Source organism: Pseudopodoces humilis, chromosome 1, assembly GCF_049639895.1.
Source record: "Pseudopodoces humilis isolate 2021_Gansu_Grassland_sample_001 chromosome 1, ASM4963989v1, whole genome shotgun sequence".
NCBI lineage: Eukaryota > Metazoa > Chordata > Aves > Passeriformes > Paridae > Pseudopodoces > Pseudopodoces humilis.
In genome coordinates, this window is record NC_142200.1 from 128,617,035 (window position 1) to 128,639,594 (window position 22,560).

General features: G+C 36.8%; 1 protein-coding gene across 1 annotated transcript; it reads left to right on the forward strand.

Moving 5' to 3' along the window:
* Positions 1–1,653: 1,653 nt before the first annotated feature.
* On the forward strand, positions 1,654–21,572 carry HEPACAM2 (HEPACAM family member 2). The gene is given in 10 exon segments (XM_005518800.2): positions 1,654–1,697; positions 1,699–1,727; positions 6,846–7,196; positions 8,309–8,593; positions 14,864–15,160; positions 17,991–18,116; positions 18,201–18,225; positions 18,349–18,386; positions 19,257–19,330; positions 21,456–21,572. Coding segments are annotated over 10 exon segments (1,374 nt in total). The 5' UTR covers positions 1,654–1,665.
* The last annotated feature ends 988 nt before the right edge of the window (positions 21,573–22,560 follow it).

A 22,560-nucleotide genomic window follows, 5' to 3' on the forward strand; every position in this document is an offset into this window, starting at 1 on the left:
TGTATTAAGTCTAAATGCCATTTAACAACTAGCGCAAGCTACAATTCTACAAGAAAAAAAATCCATTTTACACATGCGTGACATTTGTGTGAGTTCGTGTAAAAATTTGTAGTGTATTAATGACATCAAGAATATATTCAAATGCTGGAAATGACAGGACACAATTGAAAAACATTACTGTGCTAATCTGTTCCTTTTATTAGTATTATTTTCTTTGCTTATATGGGGCATTTAAAGTGCCAAGACAGGTTTTATTCCAATACTAAACATCCCATCATTTCGGTTAGAACTTAATTAGAACCTATGACCAATATTTTATTTCATAGTGAAATTGAGTAGATAATTATTTCTATCCTAGGCTTTATGAAAGGTTGCAATTTGATATATCAAGCCTACAGTTAGGTGGATTAAGCAGGTTATAAACAACAACATTCAGGTGGGCAGGACAATGGAGCCAGAAAGCTTCTAGGAATAGTGAAATACCCTCTTCATCTCCTGACATATGTTGGGGGGACCACTTACTTCTGCTTTATTAACCGGGAATAACCCTTGTGTTTTTTATATTGGACCTGGAAGCATCTGGGTGTTTTCACCTCTCTTTAACTAAAGAAAATATTGAGTGTTCAGCCCTTCTGATGGGGGCTCAGCATCTTGCTGGACCCCTGCTCCTAGCGCACAATGAGGGGGAGCCAATTCCTTCCTACCAGTTGCTCCTGCACAACGCAGGATACAGTCTAGTCTATTTGTTAATCCATAACAGTCTGCCCAAAAACTATTTAGTGAAAAATATTGTGTGGTTTTGTATGCTTAAACTATCTCTGTCACTGCTAATATTTGCTGTTGCAAACTGTTACTGCACAGGTAATAGTATGGTTTGTCCAGTTGGCTGCTGATTTGTATGGTGAGTGACAGCTTTGGACAAAATCCAAACCCTACATTAATATTAATTTAAACTGATGTAAGTTAATCCAGAAGAAACAATAATCAGCAGTTAACAGCTGTAGTAAGCTGTCCACTCTAGCCATAGGATTTTCATTTCAAAGATATCTCAGAGGCATTTGACATCACATGTTGTTTAGAGGAAGGGAATTAATTCTTTGCTGAGTTAAACTTATGTTGAGTAAAAAAATACAGAAAAGTTATGGGCATGAAAATGCTAAGAAGAAGTTAGTAAGGCTCTTTAACAGCTGTTTAATGTTTTTTTGTCACAGAAAATGAGAGGCTGTAATTAGAAAAGTTCTGAAAAAATATTCTGAATACTAATTTTATTTTGAATTAAGCATGTAGTATCACAGTGTTTTTTATGAAACTGTAACTAAAGGAAGTTAATAACTGTGTAACCTGTTCACTTGGTGCGTTTACTTACTCCTATTAATTAAATGTACTTTGTATTGTGTGCCCCATTTATTACATTCTGTGTCATATTTGCTGTGACTGCTGGGGAAGGGTTATGATAAAGTCAGAGGCAATGAAGATGGGTCCTCATCTAACAGGTGCTCCACTCCTTTGTTCTTTGTATACACATATTCAAATCACATAAGGCAGGGGACAGGATAGGACCTGTTAACTCATTGCTGATTTCCCTAGCAAATAAACCAGCAGCTGCAGGTCCAAGCCCTGGCTTAGTGCAGAGAAGGTGGCATTTGTGTGGGACAGGATGCTTTCATGGAGCCCTTTAGCCAACTTATTTTGGGACTTACAGTGCAAACTGTATTTTCTGCTTGTAGGTAAGATACAGTATGAATTATATTTGATTGTGATTGTGGAAATGTTAATTGATTCTGTAAGATTTATCTTTATAAATTTAAAGATATTTCTGTTGTATTGTCAGATGTTTGATTTCAGGAAGATAGCCTAAAAGTTTTTCATCAGGTAGAGGCACCTTGTTTTATGAGTGAAGCTAAAGTTTTAGCAGCTGAACAAAAATGAATGCTATACATAATCTCTGTGTAAAACTTGGCATTGATTAAATATACATAATCTACATATAAAAAACATGGATATTGATTAAATACATACTGTTACATTTTATTGAGTAACATATACATTGTGCATTCTTTTTAACAAGTAAGGCTGGACAGAAGCTTTGGCTGGCTTAGAAGCCAAAGATTATACAGAAGCTGTTACACAGTTCTTTAAAAATTTATTGAGACAGCAGTGATACATTATTTTTCACTTCTTTATGATTAATTTATATGTATCTAAATATAATTGGTATTGAAACTGAATTAAGCTTTTAGTCAACTGAAGAATATCTCCCCATTAATAGTGCATTTGTTTGGTGTCTGGGTGCAGTTTTTGTTACCCATGCAGTAGATGAAAAATAGATGTTCTATCTACTTTGACAGAAATATCCTGTGATCAAATGTTAGATTAACCTATTTCTGCAAACTACTCTAATTACCTTTTGCTATATTTGTTTTTGTAAATGTCAACAGAAGAAATATATAATAGTATAAAAATAGTGCAACCTCTAATCATTCATGTATAGGAACAATTTTTATCTTCTTTGTGAACCTCACAGTTCCAGCTTATTATAAAGTCACCTAGTTCCCTTGATTTTGAGCTTAATACTTTTCCAAGACTTTTGGCTTCATAATGATTGATGTTTTATATGATGGTTGTTGGATCTCTTCTTTAAAAATGAAAATTATTTGGTCAATAAAAAACAGTGACTTTGTGCTTTATCTACTTTACCACTTTTTTTGGGTACTTTTCAATGAAATCCTACAAGAGTTATTGTCATGCAAGCAGAATGCTTTAGGGTACAGGTTTATTCACCAGGAAGTCTTACATCCTTACCCTGATATACACATTTTCTAGTAAGGGAAATGTGCTGCTCATATTTCATATCATGATGGGAATCAGATGCATTGGAGACATGACACAAAGGCCACTGAAGGCATTGACCTCAGCAAATAAAATTAAGCCCTGTAACAAAGCTCAGTGGAACTTTTGGGCAAAAATCCCAATCCAGGGAAGAGTATGCCCAAGTTTTCCATTACATAAATGGAGGTATAGAAGTTGCAGCTTTCCTGGACCATTACATCTGGGTTGTTTAGGTTTGGGGTTTTTCCCACAAATAAACATACTTGTAAAAAGGGAAAAAAAAATATTTCACTGATCTAGTGACATTTTGCACCAAGTTCAGGAGAGCTGAAGAGCTAAATAAACCCTCTGGTGAAAAGCAGTTGAGAATCCAAACTCACTTTGACAAGGAGATGTGCATGTTAAATTCAGAAAATGCTAAAACCTCGCTAGGCAGGTTTCAGTTTATGCCATAAACTCAAAAGTTATGTCATAGTTTTTTATTTAAACTAAAACTGCAGCCCTTGTTTTATGTCAACAACAATTCTGTTGTGCTTGCTAATACTGGTGATAGCAAAGTGAGATGGAAGCAAAGCACAGATCACTGAGCTCCAAATGGAGGTCATTGTGGTTCAGCCCTTACGATCATGATACAAAAATTAGGTTTTGGAATGACATCATATTGGAAAAAGGTGTATTATATTTGTAAAGCTGTAGGGATAGGCTTAAATTTTATGGAATTTGGGCCTTATAAATATGAATTTAGTTTGACACAAAAGCTTGATTTTGCTGTTAACATTAATTCAAGGATTAGTCATAACAGTCTGCAGTTTAAATTAAAAATCAAAACTAGTCTAATACAAGTGAATCATAGAACCCTTTAGGCTGGGGAAGACCCTAAAGAGCATCAAGTGCAGCCATAAACCTAACACTGCCAATTCCACCATTGAAGCATGTTCCTGAGTGCCACATCTACACATCTTTGAAGTACCCCCCTCTCAGGGAGGGTGACTCTACCGCTTCCCTGGGTGTCCCATTCCAATGCCTGACAACACTTTAGGTGAAGAGGATAACCCTCTCAATAAAGAATATTCCAGATAGCAGAAAATATGATCTCTGCTGAGGCCGGAATACTTTCATCACTGCTCCTGTAAAACACTTGCCTTTGACAGAACACCATTATCTAATAATTTGTCCCAGTTTCGTCCTGCCTTCTCCCTTGCCCTACCAGCCATGGGGAAGCTCCTGTGGGATGTTGGCACTCCACAAAATCACCCCAGGAAATCCAGAGAGAACAGCAAGAACTGGAGTTATCCAAAGCCACTCCTGAAGGGACTGAGGGGAAAATGGGGTTTCTGCCCTCACCACCTCTGGTCCTAGCTTAAAGAATTTCCTTAATTGCAGATCAAAATATCTTTCCACGACATTACACAGATCAAATTTTTCCTGTGAATCAAATGGAACAAAGTTTATTTGCATTTTCTATTCCAACAGTTTTTAGCTGCAAAGAAAGTAAGTTTTCCAGCCCTGATTCTCTTTTCAGTATTATGCTGTTACCTTCCATACTGGTGGTTCCAGTTTTCCTGGTGCTCACAAGACTGGCTTAGGTTATGCTAAGTTTTTTGCACAAACAGATCTATGAGAAATACTTGCTTTCCATATTTTATGATTGCACTACTTTTGCTATTGACATGTTGTCCCACAGCACAATCACCTACTGACAGCTAAATAAACCCAAAAACTGAACAGCATCTTATTTAAAGAATGAGTAAGTATATGGACAGATCTTTTAATTACAGGTCTATCTATTTGAGAGATGGTTTTGACTTTATTCCAGTTCATCTAAAAATTGAAACGGGTGGTTTTATAATTGGTAGGTTATGTGAAATAGATCTCCAACATTAAATATTTCATGAAGGATTCTGTTGAGGAGTTACTCTCTTTTTCAAGTGGACAACAGCAGTTTAAATCTGATTTGTACTGTGTTATTGTCAGGGAGCATATTGATGTCTGAGAAGTGTTAGAACAACCAATAAAATACTTAATGTCCTGTTAACCAGAGTCTAGCAAGCCTTGAAGAGTTGTGCAGTGTTAGAAAATTGCAAGAACAGCAGGTTACAATTACTGTTAAAAAAGGGTAGGGGAGCAGGCTTCCATTTGATGTGCATCATCCATTTTAGGTTTTTCATCTAGAAAGTTAAGCATGTAAAAATATGTGTCCTATGTATCCTCCACTTAAGCCATTCCACATTTTTCTACACTCTTCCTCTTTTTACACCCTGTTTTCCTCCTATCTCAGCTGAACCCCAGCCAGTCCTTTGCAAATTAAAGTCCATGTAGCCTGAAGCCCTCTGCCTGCTTCCTCCTTAGCCCCCATTAATGAGGGCTTGCCAGACTTTCTGTCAAAGGATTTCACTGTCTTTTTGTAGATTTCCCTGTTAGTATTCTGCAGCATTTTCCTTTGGCTTCCCTGCCATGCCCTCAGAAATGCTGTGAGCTGTCTTTAGCTGAGTGTAATATTGCTCAGCTTCATGAAAAAGGAAGCCAGCCCCAAAATTACTTTTTTGGGGTGGATTCTGTACAGCATTGCTGGCTACCCATGAGCCGGTCCACTCACAGTCCATCTCTGCTCTGCTACTTTGCACACCCTTCCTGGGTACCTCTGACATTAATTACTGGCATTACTGCACAATCTGTAACCATTTCCCCCTTTTTGTGTCCCCACCCTCATGCCCAACAAGTTTTCTTTGCAATTACCTCGTGGCAAACAACTGTGCACTGAAATTTGATGATTCTAACTCAAAAGACATGTACAGATACCACATTATGCTACTGAATTGATTTTTTTTTTTCTGTCACATAACTTAGGAAATTAGACATAAATGAACCTTTACTGACTACTGTTGTAAACAATAATGATATAAAAGAAGGAAATTTAAGAAACAAAGTTAACTCTGCGTTGTATTAATGAGCACAGTCACATATTTTTCATACATTGCTCCTTCTGCCCTTCCCTACCCACCCAGGTAGAAACACATTCCATGTACATCAGCTGAGAGGTTACTTTTTCATTACAGGTATCTGGAAGCATGTCAAGAATCAGAGAATCTCAGGTTTGAGGGACCTCAAGGTTCATCAAGTCCAACCAAAAATGATCATTAGCAGGAGGAGAATATATGGTGCATGGTGGAAGCACTGCATGTTGAGGGCAGTGCATTCTCAGTGTGTTCTTATGCAGTAGCAGATGGGTTACTTAAATCATAGTTTTTACATTTTTTACTTATAAGAAGTTGCCTTTTTCCTAGGGTGTTTTAAAACTTGCAGCATGCTTTCCAGCAGTATGGAGCACAAATCTGAGCAAACCTGCAACTTGAGTCAATTGGAGTTGCATCTTGAACATACTAATATGTTTTTGTATGTATTTTGAAAAACTGTGTCCTTAGTATTTCAAATTGATCATCCAAAATGAGTCTGTAATTTTGCTGTTCATTTTCTCTGGGCTTAAATCCTTCATCTCTAAAGTCCTATCAGTTAAGATGGTGTTGTGAGATCTGTTCATTAATGTCAATTCTTTACATCGTTGCTGTTCTCATGAGCGCCGTGGAAAAGTTAGTATGCAAATCAATCACTTAGTCCCAAGACTAAAGCTTTAATAGTGTTTTATAAATATGTCTTAGGCCAGCACAAGGAAAAATTATTTTAAAAAACATATGGGAAATGGATGTGGAGTGGCCTTTTTGCACCATAACAGAGACAGAATTCTTGGAAAGCAGTATTAATCATGTGACTGAAAATTTCACTTTTGTGAATACTAACAGCAAAGCTGAATTCTGCCAGTTCCCTAAGATTGGAATACTTGACTTTTGCAAGCTTTGTATTGTTTCTTGAATTTAGTCTTAATTAGCTATTACCATGCAAAAACTGTAAATTTTAGCCTTGAGAGTTTTTTCACTGTGAGAATTTCTCATTTGAGTTTCCTGGGGTTTCCATTTGTGTTTTGGGTTTGTTTATTTGTTTGTTCTTTCATTTTTGTGCAGGGATTTGTTCTGCCTTGAAATTGACAGTACCATCTCACACTATCCATGGTATTGAGGGGCAACCTCTTCATCTTTCTGTTGACTATGATTTCAATGCTACAGCTTCTGAAATCCAGATAATTTGGCTTTTTGAGAGGTCTCAAAGTAACCCAAAATACTTGCTTGGCTCTGTAAATCAAAGAGTAGTTCCAGACTTGGAATACCAGCACAAGTTCACCCTTATACCACCAAATGCATCTTTGAGGATTAATCCATTGCATCTTAGTGATGAAGGCAACTACATTGTAAAAGTCAACGTCCATGGAAATGGGACCATAGCTGCAAGTGAAAAGATTCAAGTAGCTGTTTATGGTAAGTTAGTAAAAGATAGTATCTTCATTTTAAAAATAAAATTACAATAGTTTTGAAGTCCTGGTTCTTAAGTATCCAGTTACAGTGGTGTCTCATTTTATGCAACCATACATGAATAAATGCTAACAATTAAGTTATGTTGTTTTCTACTGCTGCTGGAGGGAATACTAAAATATGTCACCTTTATGCAAAGTTAGTATATGAACTGATGTTTCTATAACATAAGTAAAAAACTGAAGAGGTATAGAAACATTTAATATGAAATTAGACAGACTTCTAAAAAATAAGATTTTATAAGTTTCTGTTGTGCTATCATGAGGATGCTTTGAATTTCAAATAGTATTTTCCTCTGAACAACTTTACCTCCTGTATCAAAGAGGAGCCATTAATTTTTGCTGGTGACTGTAGCCCTGTGTCTATAAAAGAAGCCCAGATCTGAATTCATAAAGTACTGAATTTCCCTCTTTAGGCTTCGCTCTCTTCATTAGGTACTTAAAAAAAAAAAAAAGTAAAAAAAAAAAAGTGGAAGTGGGAAAGAATTATCTAAAAAGATGACAAGAGGCTTCTGTAAGTTATGGATTATACAGAGGGAACCCTGTAACTATTAGCCTTGGAAGGAGTGAGATGAATGACATCTTGAGGTGATAAAGCTGTAGCTACCATTTAACTCCCAAACCTGTCCCAGTCTGCAGATATCCTCATGACAAATCACCCAGATATCAGTGGTGCCCAGTGTGGGAAAAGGTGTGGGCAGTCATGCTGAGAGGTCACACGGTGGGCAGTGCCATGCTTTGTGCTCCTTTCATTTCTTTGGACTCAGTGATTTGTATATGAGGCAAGAGACCGTGGTACACATGACTGCAGCCCTTATCATCTTACCAGTAATATAAACAGTCTGGTTTTATTTATGTCCCATTACAATTCTTACAGTCACCAGCTGAGAATATGGCTGAGAAAATTATTTTTTTAACCTTTAAATGCAAGAGATAAAATTAGAAGTATTAGTAATTTCCAGAGAGAATGATGATTGCTATTTGAATGGTCTTGACCATGAAGACTGTAATATAATGGCTTGTCACTTTAACAACTCTTCATATGTGTTTATTTTACAGTTCCAGTCACAAAGCCAACTGTACATACTGAACCATCTTCAGGAGTAGTGGAGTATGTAGGGAATATTACCCTAAAATGTACTGTGGATAGAGGTACAAGGGTAGCTTACCAGTGGATGAAAAATGGGAAACGTCTTCATGCTGGCCCTAATTATACCTTTTCATCAAACAATGCTACACTTCTAATTGTTCCTGTAGTAAAAGAAGACATTGGGAATTACAGCTGTCTGGTATCTAACCCTGTCAGTGCAATGGAAAGTGAGATAATTGCACCAACCATATATTGTGAGTATATGAAATATTCATTATTATCTTTGTATGAATGATTTTGCTGGAAGGTATGCCTCCAACTAAGAAAACAGACAGAAAACAGTTGAGTCAACATTGTATGTGAGCTTGCATTCAGAATGAGTTTGTTTGTAATAGCTCTAACTTAAAACGGGATAAAAAAATTATTCTGTGTTGTATAGATGTGAAGATCAGTCCTATCCGCAGAATTCAAATAGAAACTTCAAGATTTCCTCAGATGTCTTCAGATGTGACTCAAAGGAAAAAAATAATGAGATCATTATACATGAAAATGTTGTTATAAATGGAGACACCAAATAGTATCAAAAAGCTAAACACAGGAAGTACCAGGCTGAAGGACTGGTATTAGTGGATTTCCTCAAGATCATTTCAAGTACAGTCCTTTTTAATACTTCCATTAATGGCACCAGAAAGAAGACAGTATCTCAATGAAGTTCATGTATGACATTAAATAGGAGGACTCAATGATCTTGACAGAGTAATAGAGCTGGGATGAAATTTGCTATAAAAAAGTAAAAGGGCATGCCCTTTCAGAGAATAAAAAACATGAACTTCTGCTGATAAGATCAAGATTGATTAGAAAATATCAAGGCACCGAGCCTAGGTGATTGAGCTATCACTAGATATCTATGAACTAACAGCATGATTCAGGCATGAAAAAGACATATTTAATTCTAGGGGAGTGGGCAATGGATTTCCAATGAGGAAACAAGGGGAATGCTGATGGCACACAGAAGATAACACCACATGTACAGTACTTCATGCAGTCCCTGCAGATCCCAGAATGCTGATCTTGAACTGGAAAAAAAAGAAAGACAGGAATGGAGAAGAGACACAGAGACCTCAGTCAGGCTTAACAAAATTAGAGCTGAAAGAAGTGATTACATTCCACATCAAACAGGAAATAGGAGGGAGCAAGAGTTGCATAAAGACCATTTTTTACAGAAGAATAAACCATAAGGTAGACAGGTATTTTGACTGGAAATTAAGGCACCTGAGTAATAAATTAATTGAGTTGGAGGAAACAAAAGATTGATTTAATCACCATTCAACAATTATACAATAAATCTTAGGGCCTTGTCATTTTGGTCCACGTCAGAAATTCCCAGTGCCTCCTCAATTTTCAAGTAGCACATGCTACATGTACATGACCTGCTATGCTCTAATCCTCATGTCCTCAGGGGTTGAATTATCCTTCTCAGAGGAGAGCTGAAATTTGAAAGGCCAGGACCTACTTTGCCACCAATCCTGTTCAGATCCAGCCAGTTTACCCAGTGGCCCAGTCTGGAAGGAACACTGCAAGGACTGGAACTGGATTCCTGTCCAGCCAAGGGCTGGTGTGCATTCATGATTTCTCCAGGCTCTGGCAGCTGGTAGGCCGTCCATGCTCAACTTGTTGTGACTGCACTACCAACATATTCAGAACCTACATCTCCTACATCTCTAGCTTTCATATTTTCCTCCTCCTCCTTTCATCTCCTTTCATCTCTGATTATCTATGCTTCTAGTTGTTTGGGTGTTTTTTGTTATAATTTGGAAAATTTGGATAAGGGAATGACTTGCATCTAAAGAATGAGGAGCAGGGGGTGGTCTCCACACTGCACCAGAAGAAGAGAAAAAGGCTGCCTAAGTTAGTAGAGATTAACAGGGACGTTGTTAGATGTGAGCTGATATAAGCTTATGTGTAGCTTATAAAATTGACAGCAGTGCAGACTTGAAGAAGCAGTTGAAAAGAGTCCTAAACAGGGAAAATATTAATTGAGCTTCCATTTCATTAGACAGAGGAGTTATTACAAACTAGGAAATAACCAGCATTGATAAAGCTTTAATTTATCATTACTATATTTAAAAAAAAAAACAAAACCAACACATTCTTTCAACAAGGTACCACATTTTTATATACCTGCTTTTGTAGTCACAATCCCAGCTCACTTATGTGCTTAAAGTGCTAAGAATGAGACCTGAAGGCGTATAAATGCAGTTCCTCTACTTCGTTTCTCACTTTAATGAGCTGTGAATTGGCCTTATACAGGTCTGTCCTCAAAGAATACACAGAATTTGGCAGCCAGCTGTATCCAGCCTGACAGCCTTCTTTCCATGCAATAAAGTCGGGTCAGGCTAGAAAAATATCTGCCACTCTTGATACCTTTCAGACAACTCTGTTGCACAGCCGTGTGAGATTTGAATTTCTGACCACATGTTACACACATGTTGTTACACACAGGATTGTCTCCAAAGCACTGATTGCACTGACAGGTGTCTGGGACACTTGCTCTGACATGTGTACCCTTCAGTCCCAGCTCTGGTACTGCTTCCTCCCTTCTTCCTCACTTAATTACACACATTTTTGTGTGTAAATTTGAAAAATTTTTCCAAGTTCTAAACTAGAAACCTGGTTTTGACCTATTGTTTACCAGAATTTTAAAATCTCAAAGCAACTTAAGTATCCACATTTCTTGAATCTTTTGCTGATTAAATGGTTGTGATATACAGCTCTATCAAAAACCTTGAGATTAACTTTTTCTCCATGTGTGTAAATATTATTGTATATGCATTTTCAGAATATCGTTCATCAGAACTGTGGGTATGCTTTGTGCATAATACAAAATCTGAAAAAAAATATTAAGAGCAAACAATGCAACTCTGAAAGACTGTAAATATCTGTGGTATTCTCTATATCCAAGTCAATGACGGGAATTGGGGTCTTCCTGAGCTATATGAAGTCACCTAATTTGGTTCAACCTCTGCCTGCAGAAGTACTTTGTCTCCCAGCTCCTGGTTGTCAATAACAATCCAGAGCAGGCCCCGGGATCTCTCTCTGCCATATGTCATTGCCTTGGGGGAGTTACTGGAGGTGATAAAGAAAAGGTCACTCACGGTAAATACCTGCCATCTGCTTGGAAACTGTAACTGTCTCGTAGTGATAGGAGCAATTGGAAATACTCCCACAGAGCAGTAAATTGTAACTCAGAAGGACTGATTTATTATTTTACACGTCATTTAGTTAACTGGTTTTACTAAGGCAAGAGGCAGTTTTCTGTAGAGAATACTGGAGAGGGAAACTAGAGCTGAGGGATCCACAAAGGCTGTCATTGTGGGTTTTACTGAGTATGAAAAGTGGTTTTTAATTCATGTCTTATTAATATTATCCTGCTTCTCCATTAGTTATGATGATAATGCAGCCTGGAACATGGCTATTGCAGTCATGTGGCTCAGAAACAAATTATTTCAAGCCTGGAAGAAGCTGCTCTCCTGTAGGCTGCAGCAGACCCCGTTGTACTGTGTTATACTGTGTTGATGGAGTTGAACTCAGCAGACTAAGTGGGATTTTCTTCCTCAAGTCTTCCAAAAGATAGAATATACTTAGTACTAGGGAGAGAATGGTTAATTTCCTGATTTTCAGAATCATCCTTGAAGCTGTGTATATCTGTCAGTTACCCATTGTTTAGGGACCCTGATGTGCATGATGCCCAGGAGGGGCAAAATACTGCTCCGGGCAAAGCAGAAGGATTACCCAATCCTTGTGTTGATTTCAGCAAGGAGTGCCACTCTCCAGATTTTGCCAAAATTTGGCAATTTCTTAAGATAACCTCTCTGCTTTTTTCAAACTTACTTCCCCAGCCAGAGTGTGTCAGTGTTTGTATAATGATTTCTTTCAACTTGCAGCTTTCATTAAAATACAGTTCTCACTGTTATCTCTTTATGCTGCACAGTTATGTTAATGATGAAAAACAGAACTCCGTTCTGATTCTTTTGCAGATTGTGGCAAACCACCCACTACAGAAAGGGGGACATGGAAACCACTCAGCTCTTCTTGCCATTAATCCCTGTTAACACATGTCAAAGTCATATTATTCATGAAAATAAAAACTAATTCTCCTAAGAATGGAGAACTGGATTGGAAGAACCACTAAATTGCTTTGAAAAGTAAAAAAAAAAAAAAAAAAAAAAAAGTATGTTCCTGCCTATAAATAATTTGTGAGGGGCTTTATTTCATTTATGAAAAATGTCAAAGGCAGGTACATCCCTTCTCATTTCAGATCTTAAAAAAAGGGAAGTAAATACCTGTAAGAGGTGGGCCCCTGTGAAAAGCTCCCCTTCCACAGAAACATGCAGCTGAAGTGAGGCCAGCCATGCCAAAATAGTGGGATATAGGTCTTCACACTAATGGTCATTACAGGATCAGCTGACTCTTGGAGACAATAAAGCAAGTGACTCAGGAGCTGCAGAGCCTGTGACGAAGGAGCCCAGAATCTAGAACTTAAAGAAAAGCCATGATTCTTCAGAGTGGCCATTGCAATGTAGGTGGGAACAGCACTGATCCATGCTGAAGTGAATTTATATTTCATTTCCCAAGTAATTATGCATGATGTTGGCCATTCCTTAAAATGAGACAGCAAAACGATTACCACTAGGAAATAAGTAGAGAAAATTAAAATATTGACAAGTTTATGTTGTGAAATATGGACATTTACCTAAAAGCAGACTAAATGGAGGTCATGTGTGGTGGTCTATAGTCTCTTGTCTAAGCCTGAACAAACAGGAAAAAACAGAGAGGTGCACACAAAATGGATTGTGCTGTATGCTGGTGGCTTAGGTGTTCTTGAAAAATAATGAGTTTCATAAAAAAAGACAAAGACTAAATAGAAGTGTGTATTAGAGAACATTCTAACATTGTCCTGAATTTCCTGGTGGGAAATAAAGTCTGAAATATACAAGTGTGCAGCTTCATGTAGCAGAGATTTTCCCATTCAAACCCAGCTACATTATCTTAATTCTTCCAGCAACCACAGAAAGGTGGAACTGTTACTAGATTCCACTGTCTGCAACGGGCACAGTATTGTGCCCATTTTGTGCTACACCATTTTGTACAAGACAGCTTTACTGACCTTCAAGGATCCTACCAAAAAGATATTCTGCATATTTTCTTCTTTGGCTCTGTACATTTTTGATTATTCATGTAAGTCGTCAGGGAATTAACATTAAAATTTTTGGGGTTTGGTTTTCTGGTTTTGTTTTTTTTTTAACTAGAAGAAGTTATTTAATAAGGCACACTTTGATTATTATATTCTCTACATTAATTTCTATACTTAAATAACTGTAAAAATAATTTTAACATGTAAAGATGTAAAAGCCCCAATGATCTGAAATGTTCTAGTAAAAGCAGCATGAGAAGTATTCTTCTAATATTTCAGTCAAATATATTGCATTTTATGCAATATTAGTAATATACAAAACACTATGGCACAGAAAATGTATTGGGAAGTAGATCAATTGTTTATAATTAATAAAAAAGAAGAGTTTTAAGAAACTTTCTTGATGCATCTGGACTTGCCAGTTATTAAACAGAATTAAATTCACTTCCAGTGGCAAAGGCAAGAATCCCATGGAACAATGGATTCTTCTGCCTACCTCCTACATCCCTTCCAGTTTTAAGTATATTGTTTCTCTTCTCATTTTCTATGCAGGTTACACTAAAAATACTAATCTTCTCAATTTTTATGTAATGAACACATGACTATAGAGCAACATATGCTTCTTCTAACTATATTCAGAAAAACAACTTTCAGCACAAGAACTTGCACTTGAAAAAAGCACAATTACAGTAGTAATTATTTAAGTATTTTAAATTATTTAATTAAAGTATTCTCTAATTATTTAAAGTATTATTTAGTCATACAAACCTACTACAATGGGGGAAAAGTTACAGTTTATTCTAGCAGTCATTTATGGAAAAATTGTTCTGAACTTATCTGACGCACACCCCACTCAACATTACATCTGTAAGTTAGTTCCCTAAATAATTATTATACTGTAAATTATTGCAGTGGAGGTAACATTACAAGGCAAATTTGTTCACTTCTAAATTTGTAGGGAAATTACTTATGCCAGTAAGTTTGACACTGAAATAGAAAATCAAATATGATCCTGAAGAAGACATGCTCTTTTATTTCATAGAAATCCACCTGATTTCAGTTTTTATTCTTTTTATCATGCTGAGAAATACCTAGACCATGCTTTTTCTTTAAACAACAATTAGACCAGTATTAAGTGGGTGTAGCCTGAGATAAACCTAGCACAGATCCAGTTATTGAACTGAAAGCCTTTTCATTGAAATGACTGAATGCTAGCCATTCTAAAGGCTAGTCTAACTTAGAATATTCTAACTTTAGAGATACACTTCTGATTAAATTTTAATCATATACATTGATTTTCTCATTTTATTTCTTTTTTTTTCCAATGCAGATGGACCTTATGGACTTAGAGTCAAATCAGACAAAGGTCTGAATATAGGAGCAGTGTTTACAGTTGACGTGGGGGAAGTTGTACTGTTTGCCTGCTCAGCAGATTCAAATCCACCAAATACTTATTCATGGATTCAAAGGGATGACAATACCACTCAAGTAATCAAGTATGGACCCCATCTGGAAGTTGTGTCTGATCAAGTGGCCCAGAAGACAATAGATTATATGTGCTGTGCTTTCAACAATGTGACTGGGAAACGAGATGAAACTCACTTCACAGTTGTTGTTATGTCTGTAGGTAAGAATGTAACTTCATTGCTATAAAGTGTAACATCTGAGTGGAGCGTCAGCCCCAGAAAAAGGAAGTCATTATTAGAATATGTATCAAAATTTAGGTCTTGCTAAGAATATAGTAAAGGGGCTTTTGGACATTATGTGGGATACAGGTTTTACTTGCAGTATGACACAGCTTGGAACACAAACCACTAAGATACTGAAGTTTTGTGGGATTTTATTACAGTGTTCATGTAAATTATTTTCTTGTCATATTTATGGATCTCTGGATTGATTGCTAGATCCTGAAGAACACAAATCTTTATTTCTCATACACTATAACCTCAGCTCCTGTATGGTTATGTTCAATGGCAACAAAGCAGTTTTTCAGAAAATCTCCAGAAGAATAGAGCAAAGAACAAGATATCGAGGAAGTCTGATATCTCTTCTCAGTACAGATGGATACAAGTATTTCCAGATAAGGAACATATGCTATTAATGTTCAGCGAGGCAGATTAGATTGCCTATTAGAAAATTTAACAAAGCAGATTCACTTGTGCTGAGCAAAGAGCTAACAAATTTGTTAGTCTGGTAAACAAGAAGAGATGTCCATGATTCAGGCTACTTACTGATTCATCGTGAATCCAGAACTTTCAGTATGCTGGAAGATAGGTTGCAATTTCATAGTAAGAATACTGCACTCAAAAACTAAATATTGTGGTTAGTAGTGAAAGAAAATGCAACCAGAACTATGTATCAATAGAAATAAACATGACCTTTCTCCAGGAAGTTTATGTAAGATATGATATTCAGCTTAGATTTCCTTTCAAAGGCCAAAAAGGAGGGAAGACTCCACAGCTTCATGTTTGGTTGCACTTAAAATAATACATTTCCTAATTACAAATATTTTACTTAAATCTTGTTAAAACATTTTATCCTGTGTATTTAAAAATATAAAAAGAAAATTTTCCCCGTCTGCAGCCATTTTCTTGATGAGTGTTTATTCAAATAGCACTAAATGGAGATGTCAAGGCTATGCTTTGCAGAGCAGCACTGACTGATTCCAGGAGAGATGAATTCACACACAGTTCATTCTCAGTGATGCTGCTCAGGCTAAATTCTTATTGCAACTGAATAAACATACTAAGCAAAGACTATGAATATTGTCCATATTCCTTTTCCTTACCACCATAATCCTAGATACAGAGCCTGGACTATGGCATTCAAAGTATGGAAACTGCATTTTCAGTAGCAACAGGAACTGATCTTTCAGAAGACCTTACACAACTACCCCATGGGACAGAAACTCACCTATGTGGTGCTATAGACAGCCGCCTAATTAATCCTAAAAATCATCAAGAAAACATTTTAATAAGCTACAATTATATCAATAGTTGCATTAAGTTCAGCCAAGGCTCTAAAATAAGACCAATCATTGCTCAGTTTACAAGGTTATTCAGCTTGAGTGTGTTAAATGCATGCAAAGAGCATGTCTTTGGTTTCTACACTGCACTCCACATCTATGGAGATGTGATTTTTTGAGTCTACGTTTGAAATTACTCACTTTAAATAACAATTTTAAGGACTCATCTGGTTCTCCAGCATTTGGGCTTTTTCTTCCTAAGGAAAGCAGTACACCGAAGGACTATTAAAAAAAATCAGTGAAATTCCAGTGATTTATTTTCCCGTATCTTTAGGACACATCTGGCTAGAAATCCTCATGTTTAATCTCCATGAAAACCACTGCACATGTAGCCAGCACAATGCCAGTGAATTACATGGAGGTGTAAGTAGGTGTAAGTAGTTCTAGCCCTCTGCAGAGGAGTTCATCAACTACTGGAAACACATCCAGCTAAATAATACACATTTAATTGTACTAATAAGTCTGGCACTAGCAAATACACAATATTAATTTTCCTGTATGGATTGTGACATGTCCTTTAATTACATTAATTCTGCACAATTCAGAGCAAAAGGAGAAAATTAAGAGTGCACAAACAAATATGTCTGGCACTTCCTAACTTTTACATTCTTGTCTTTGTCAATTCACTACAAATGTTTCCCTTGTGCTTTTACATATGTAATTATATGCAATTTGTGTTTGTGTTGTATCAGAAAATCCTGCTGGAAAAGTCCTGCTAATGCATATCCTAGCAAAAGACCTGAGCAAAGGAAAGAAATATTTTGAATATATTTAGAAATTAATACAAACAACATGGTGGAGTCACCATCCTTGGAGGTGTTTAAGGAAAGACTGGACATGGAACTTAGTGCCATATTGATCTTTGGTCATAGGTTGGACTTGATGGTCTCAGAGGTCTTTTGCAGCCTAATTGACTCTGTGATTCTGTGATAATTTATTGGTTTCTGATGTGGTTTGATAAACAACCAGACTGTCAGTAATCTAAAAATCTTTAGAAAAAATCTAATGGATCTTTTGTCCTCTCCTGCTCTATAGCTGCGACTACTAGGAGGCTTTCCCTCCAATCTAGCACAAGTTGCTCCCTCACTCTTTTTTTTTGGTAGTTCAGTGTCTCTATACCTCAAGTTATAATATGCACCTCCTTTTTGTGATGCTTTAATTTTTTGATTACACTTACTGACTTTCATTTGGCTCTAGGCACTAATCTGCTTTGAAGTCTTCACTGATATGCGTATCATGGATTTTTCAATTCAGGAGATCTATGGGGAAAAATAACTATTACCCATTCACAAGACCCACATTTTGCATGTTTTGTATCTCTATGCAGGTTTACTAGCTTCAGAATAATTTTTAAAAGTGCATTTTTCAGTGTCATTGTAGCACATAGTCAAGAACAAGGAACTAAATACAATACTCATCTTCTTTGTCACAGGGTTGGAAAAGCTGGCCCAGAAAGGAAAATCTTTGTCTTCTCTTGCAGTAATAACAGGAATTTCATTATTTTTGATCCTAGCTATGGCCTTTTTATTTCTATGGAAAAGATATCGGCCACATAAAGGTATGTAAAAGTTAAGCACAGATTGGCTCTTCTTTTGGACCATTGGAGCAAAAACAGTAATTTTTTTCTTTTTCTTCTTTTCAGTGATACAACAGAAGCTACAGAGCAGGTAGAAAAATAATTCATCTTAAATATAAAAGTACTTTCCATCCAGAGAAGTGCATTTTATCATATTGATTTTTTTTTCCTTGGCTTATGATGTCAAACTGAGAAACACGTTTATGTTTTCTAGGGCAGAGGCTGATTACAGAAAGGCACAGGCATTTTCAGGTAATGGTAATGAAATAAGAGTGATATAATGTCAAAGTCCATTCCTGGAAAAGAAAAACAGCATCCCCACATACTGAAAAAAAAAATAAAGGGAAAGGAAGAAAAGTATGTTTTTGTGTTGGGTTGCACACCTCTATGATAGCTTAATTAAGATAAGACCTAAATGAGAAGTCAGCATGGGTTTAGCTCATGCCTGGAGCTCATAGCAGTATGTACTGTTGTCTTGAATTCTACCTTTTAATCCTGGTATTCTGGGATTGGAATACCTGTATTCCACTGTTGTCACCAATATGACTTAAATCAGTGTTATTCTGGACTAGCAGTAAGAGGTGATACATCATGGGAGGATTTTAAGGGAAAATATTCATGACATCAATTGTTATCAAAATAATGAGTTAATGGCATTGCAGTATACATATATAACCTTCTACCATATTCTGTACTGCTTTTTCTCAGTTTTACCAGGACCCAGAGTGGTTTTTTTCACTGCCTCTTTTCCCTCCACAATTCTTCCCTCATGATCCTAGGCAGGAGATGCTAGAGACCAGCTATCCTTTGGAAAGATATCACTTTTATTCCCATTCCTTTCTACCAAAGCATCAGAGCAGACCATAAACTGCTACATGCACAAGGATAGGGACGTATATGAAGCTTAGGAAGGTAGGACATTCACTTGAGCACAGAAGGTCCGTCAAAATCAGCACACCAGCTCTGCAGCTGACCAGTTTAGGAGCTTGGCAGGGAAGTGGTCTAAAGTAGATCACATAAACAGTATTTGGGTGTTTTAAAAATTAGGGCAAAATACCTTGGCAGTCATTATTTTCCAGGTTCATATTACATCTCTTTTTTTAATTTTTGTTCTAACTTCAGGACATGAAAGTGCTTTGGATGATTTTGGGATATATGAGTTCATCACTTTTCCAGATCTTACCAGTGGTTCTAGGGTATGTGATTTTACATCATAAACAGACTGTTTCTTTTCTATTTCTCTAGGGGTACTAAACATCTGTACCAGAGTCCTTCTATAGGTTTGCTTCTGTTGCTTTTTATGGATGTCTGTATGACACCATATTCATGGCTATTGTTTACCCAGTACTTGCTCTTTCTTTCCTGTGTTACTAGTTCAGTACTTCATAATAAACATAGTGAAGTAAGGAATAACCAAGCTCTAAAGACAGCAATCTCCATTCAAATACCCTATATTATAAGAATATTAAAAGAATGTTAGTATTGTTGGGTAATTGGGTAGCACTGAACCACTTGTGTCACACAGGCAAGCGATGCCATTTTCTCCCTTGACCCTAATATTTTTGCTCATGCAACATTCAGCCCTGGCAATGCAGAAAGGTCTCAGGAGGTTATTTAAAGTGTAAATGTAAGGTAAGTCTCAGCTGTATTTCACAAAAATAATTTTTTTTTTGTTTCATGTATTGTGGAGAGGAATTAAGCAAAGAAATTTTGCTAGCAGAAAAAAATCCTGCAACATTTGCTGCTTCCTTGCATTGTGTCTTTGCTGACATTACTGCATAGCAGTTGGAGATCCTTCTGATATGGTGTAAAAGGACAAAGGAAAAAAATCAAAAGGGCCATGAAATTTAGGGGCAGTTGTAAAACTGGGAGGAAATAGATGAAAGTTTCCCTCTGCTTGGGAAAATTTCCAGCAATGTAATCTTGTACCTTTGAAGAGCATCAGTCTGGTCAGGTAAGGGAGAGCTCTTAAAGCATGGTCACAGGGTCACATTTTCACACCTGATTTGTTTTTATGATTAGTACTCATATGATGTAAAAAACCAGACATAGATTAATTTTTATCTTCTCTGATGGAGTTAGATGTTTGAAATATACATTTATAGGGCTAAAGTGCTACCACAAATGTTGGTGGAGAGGAAAGTCTTTTACAGCACCAGAGATAAAAGACTTTTGGAAAAGCTGAACTGCTTCTGTTACAGTTTGTGCCAGTAAGAGGCTTATTAAGTTTAGAGATCAGGCCCTATATCATTACAGCTTTAAGCACACTGTGATATTATACTGAAGAGGGTACATTTAGATTAAGTAAATTCTTTACTGTGAGGATGGTGAGGCAACTAGAAGTTGCCTCAGTTGCAGATGCAACATCTCTAGAAGTGCTGAGAGTCAGATTGGACTTCAAACAACCTGGTCTAGTGAAAGATGTCCCTGCCTATGGCAGAGGGGTTGGAACTGGATCATCTTTAGGGACTTCCAACCCAAACCTTCTATGATTCTAAATCCCTTAAGCTGATCATATCAACATATCACATTCTTGCAGGATCGTGGCTGGCCTTAGTGGGTCAGGAGGGAGAGAACAGTGAGAGAAGAATGACAGGATGGATGTACAAGCAATGAAATCTACTATAATTTCCAGTAAAATTTCAAGGAACAGGAGAAGCTCCACTGGTTTATGTTCAGCTATTCACATGTATAGCATTGCAGATAAAGTCAGCATTTGATCCACTGATTCATTTTAGTCAGCAGAGAAAGGGGAAAATAAGAAAGTGGAGATAATGAAGAACTGGAGGTTGGGTATAGGCAGAAAGACTGGTAATTCCTTATGGATGTGGAGTCTAGGTAAATCTGTTGTCATGACATAAGAGGAAATTAATATACTTAACATGCTGAACAATCTATATTATTTGATTTATGGAAATTCCATGCATTTCTCTCTCTTTGACAGGTCATTGGGAATTTTACTCTGAACCTGTGCCCTGAATATTTACTGCTTTTTCACTGTCTGCTCTCCTGCTTTTCTCTTTATTAAATGTTCCTTTCTTGACTTATATATTAATATAAAATATTTGCTGTATTAAATGTGAAAGCTGCATCCTAAATCTGTTAAGGGGCTAAATGAATTTAAAACTATTACTTGCCTTCCTATTTATGTGATGAGAACTTACCCAAAATGAAACATAAACGAGCAGACATTACCTGTTCAATCCACAAGCAAAACTTTGACAAAAAGTTTAAAAAATTACAAGTTACATTAACAGTTTAATTTCTGTTGAATCTTTTCATATTTGTACTTACAGTAGGAATATACTTTGTTGGTTTTAGGTTTCAAGTCAATCTGCTCCTGGCTCTGACTTTGTCACAGACCAGAATATGCTAAGTACGGTTTATGAAGTTATTCGGCACATTCCTGAGCAGCCACAACAAGACCACCAACAGTAAGTTACAGACTGTGTTCACTCACATGGTAGCTGGAAGACAAATACTTTTGCATCCAGAACAATTTACATTTTGGTGGCTGTTTTTGGATTCCACTGAGAGGGTTATGGAAGGAAAGATACCTTAATTCCTCCACTATTTACTTTCCAATCCCCCACTTTTCCTCAAGTCTCCGGTCTGTGTTTTGTTACACCAGTTTTGTTAAAGTGTAAAAAACAAAAGGTAAGATCTTCAAACGCAGCTTCAAATGAAAATTCACACTTAATTTAATAGGGCACTGAAACATCAGCACTTCCTACTGAATTGGTTAAATATTCAATCAAAGAAATTTAATTGGTAGCGTGGCCTCCAGACCCCTCAGCCATGTGCCAAGGAGAGTTAGGGTGGGGTTTTTTGCAATGTTGAAAATGGTCAGCTGAATAATTATCAGTGTTAAAATAGTCACTGAAATACTAACAGACTAGTACTTGAGTAAGCAGTGTCTCTATCACAAAAGAATTCTTGTTGTGTGGTGCTCTGGCTGGAAACTCCACAGAAACACTTCTGCTGAGTTAAATACCAGGAAAGCCACCACATGTTGTGCTTATGTCTCATAGACCTGGTTTTGTTCAAATCACCTATTGTATATCACTTCCTGGCATAAGAAGGGTGAATACACTAGAGTTTCTGTAATTGTGGTATAGCTGTGTACCACAAGTACAGTCTCTGATAACAGACTCAGTGCTTCATATTTTGAAAAGGAAACAGGAAAAAGTTTTCACTAATAGCATAAAATCTGTTAAGCATGATACTGGGCAAACTACTCAGATTATGAGGAATTCATGAATTTTCCAATTCCTGACCTGCTGAGAAGGAGCACTCTGAGCGATAAATAAATAAGGATGACTTAAGTCAATACTGGTCCTTACAGCAGGATGCTTCCATTTCAGTATAAGGGAGAAACATAGCACCACAGAACAGAGAATGAATCTGGGAAAGTAATTGCAAACTC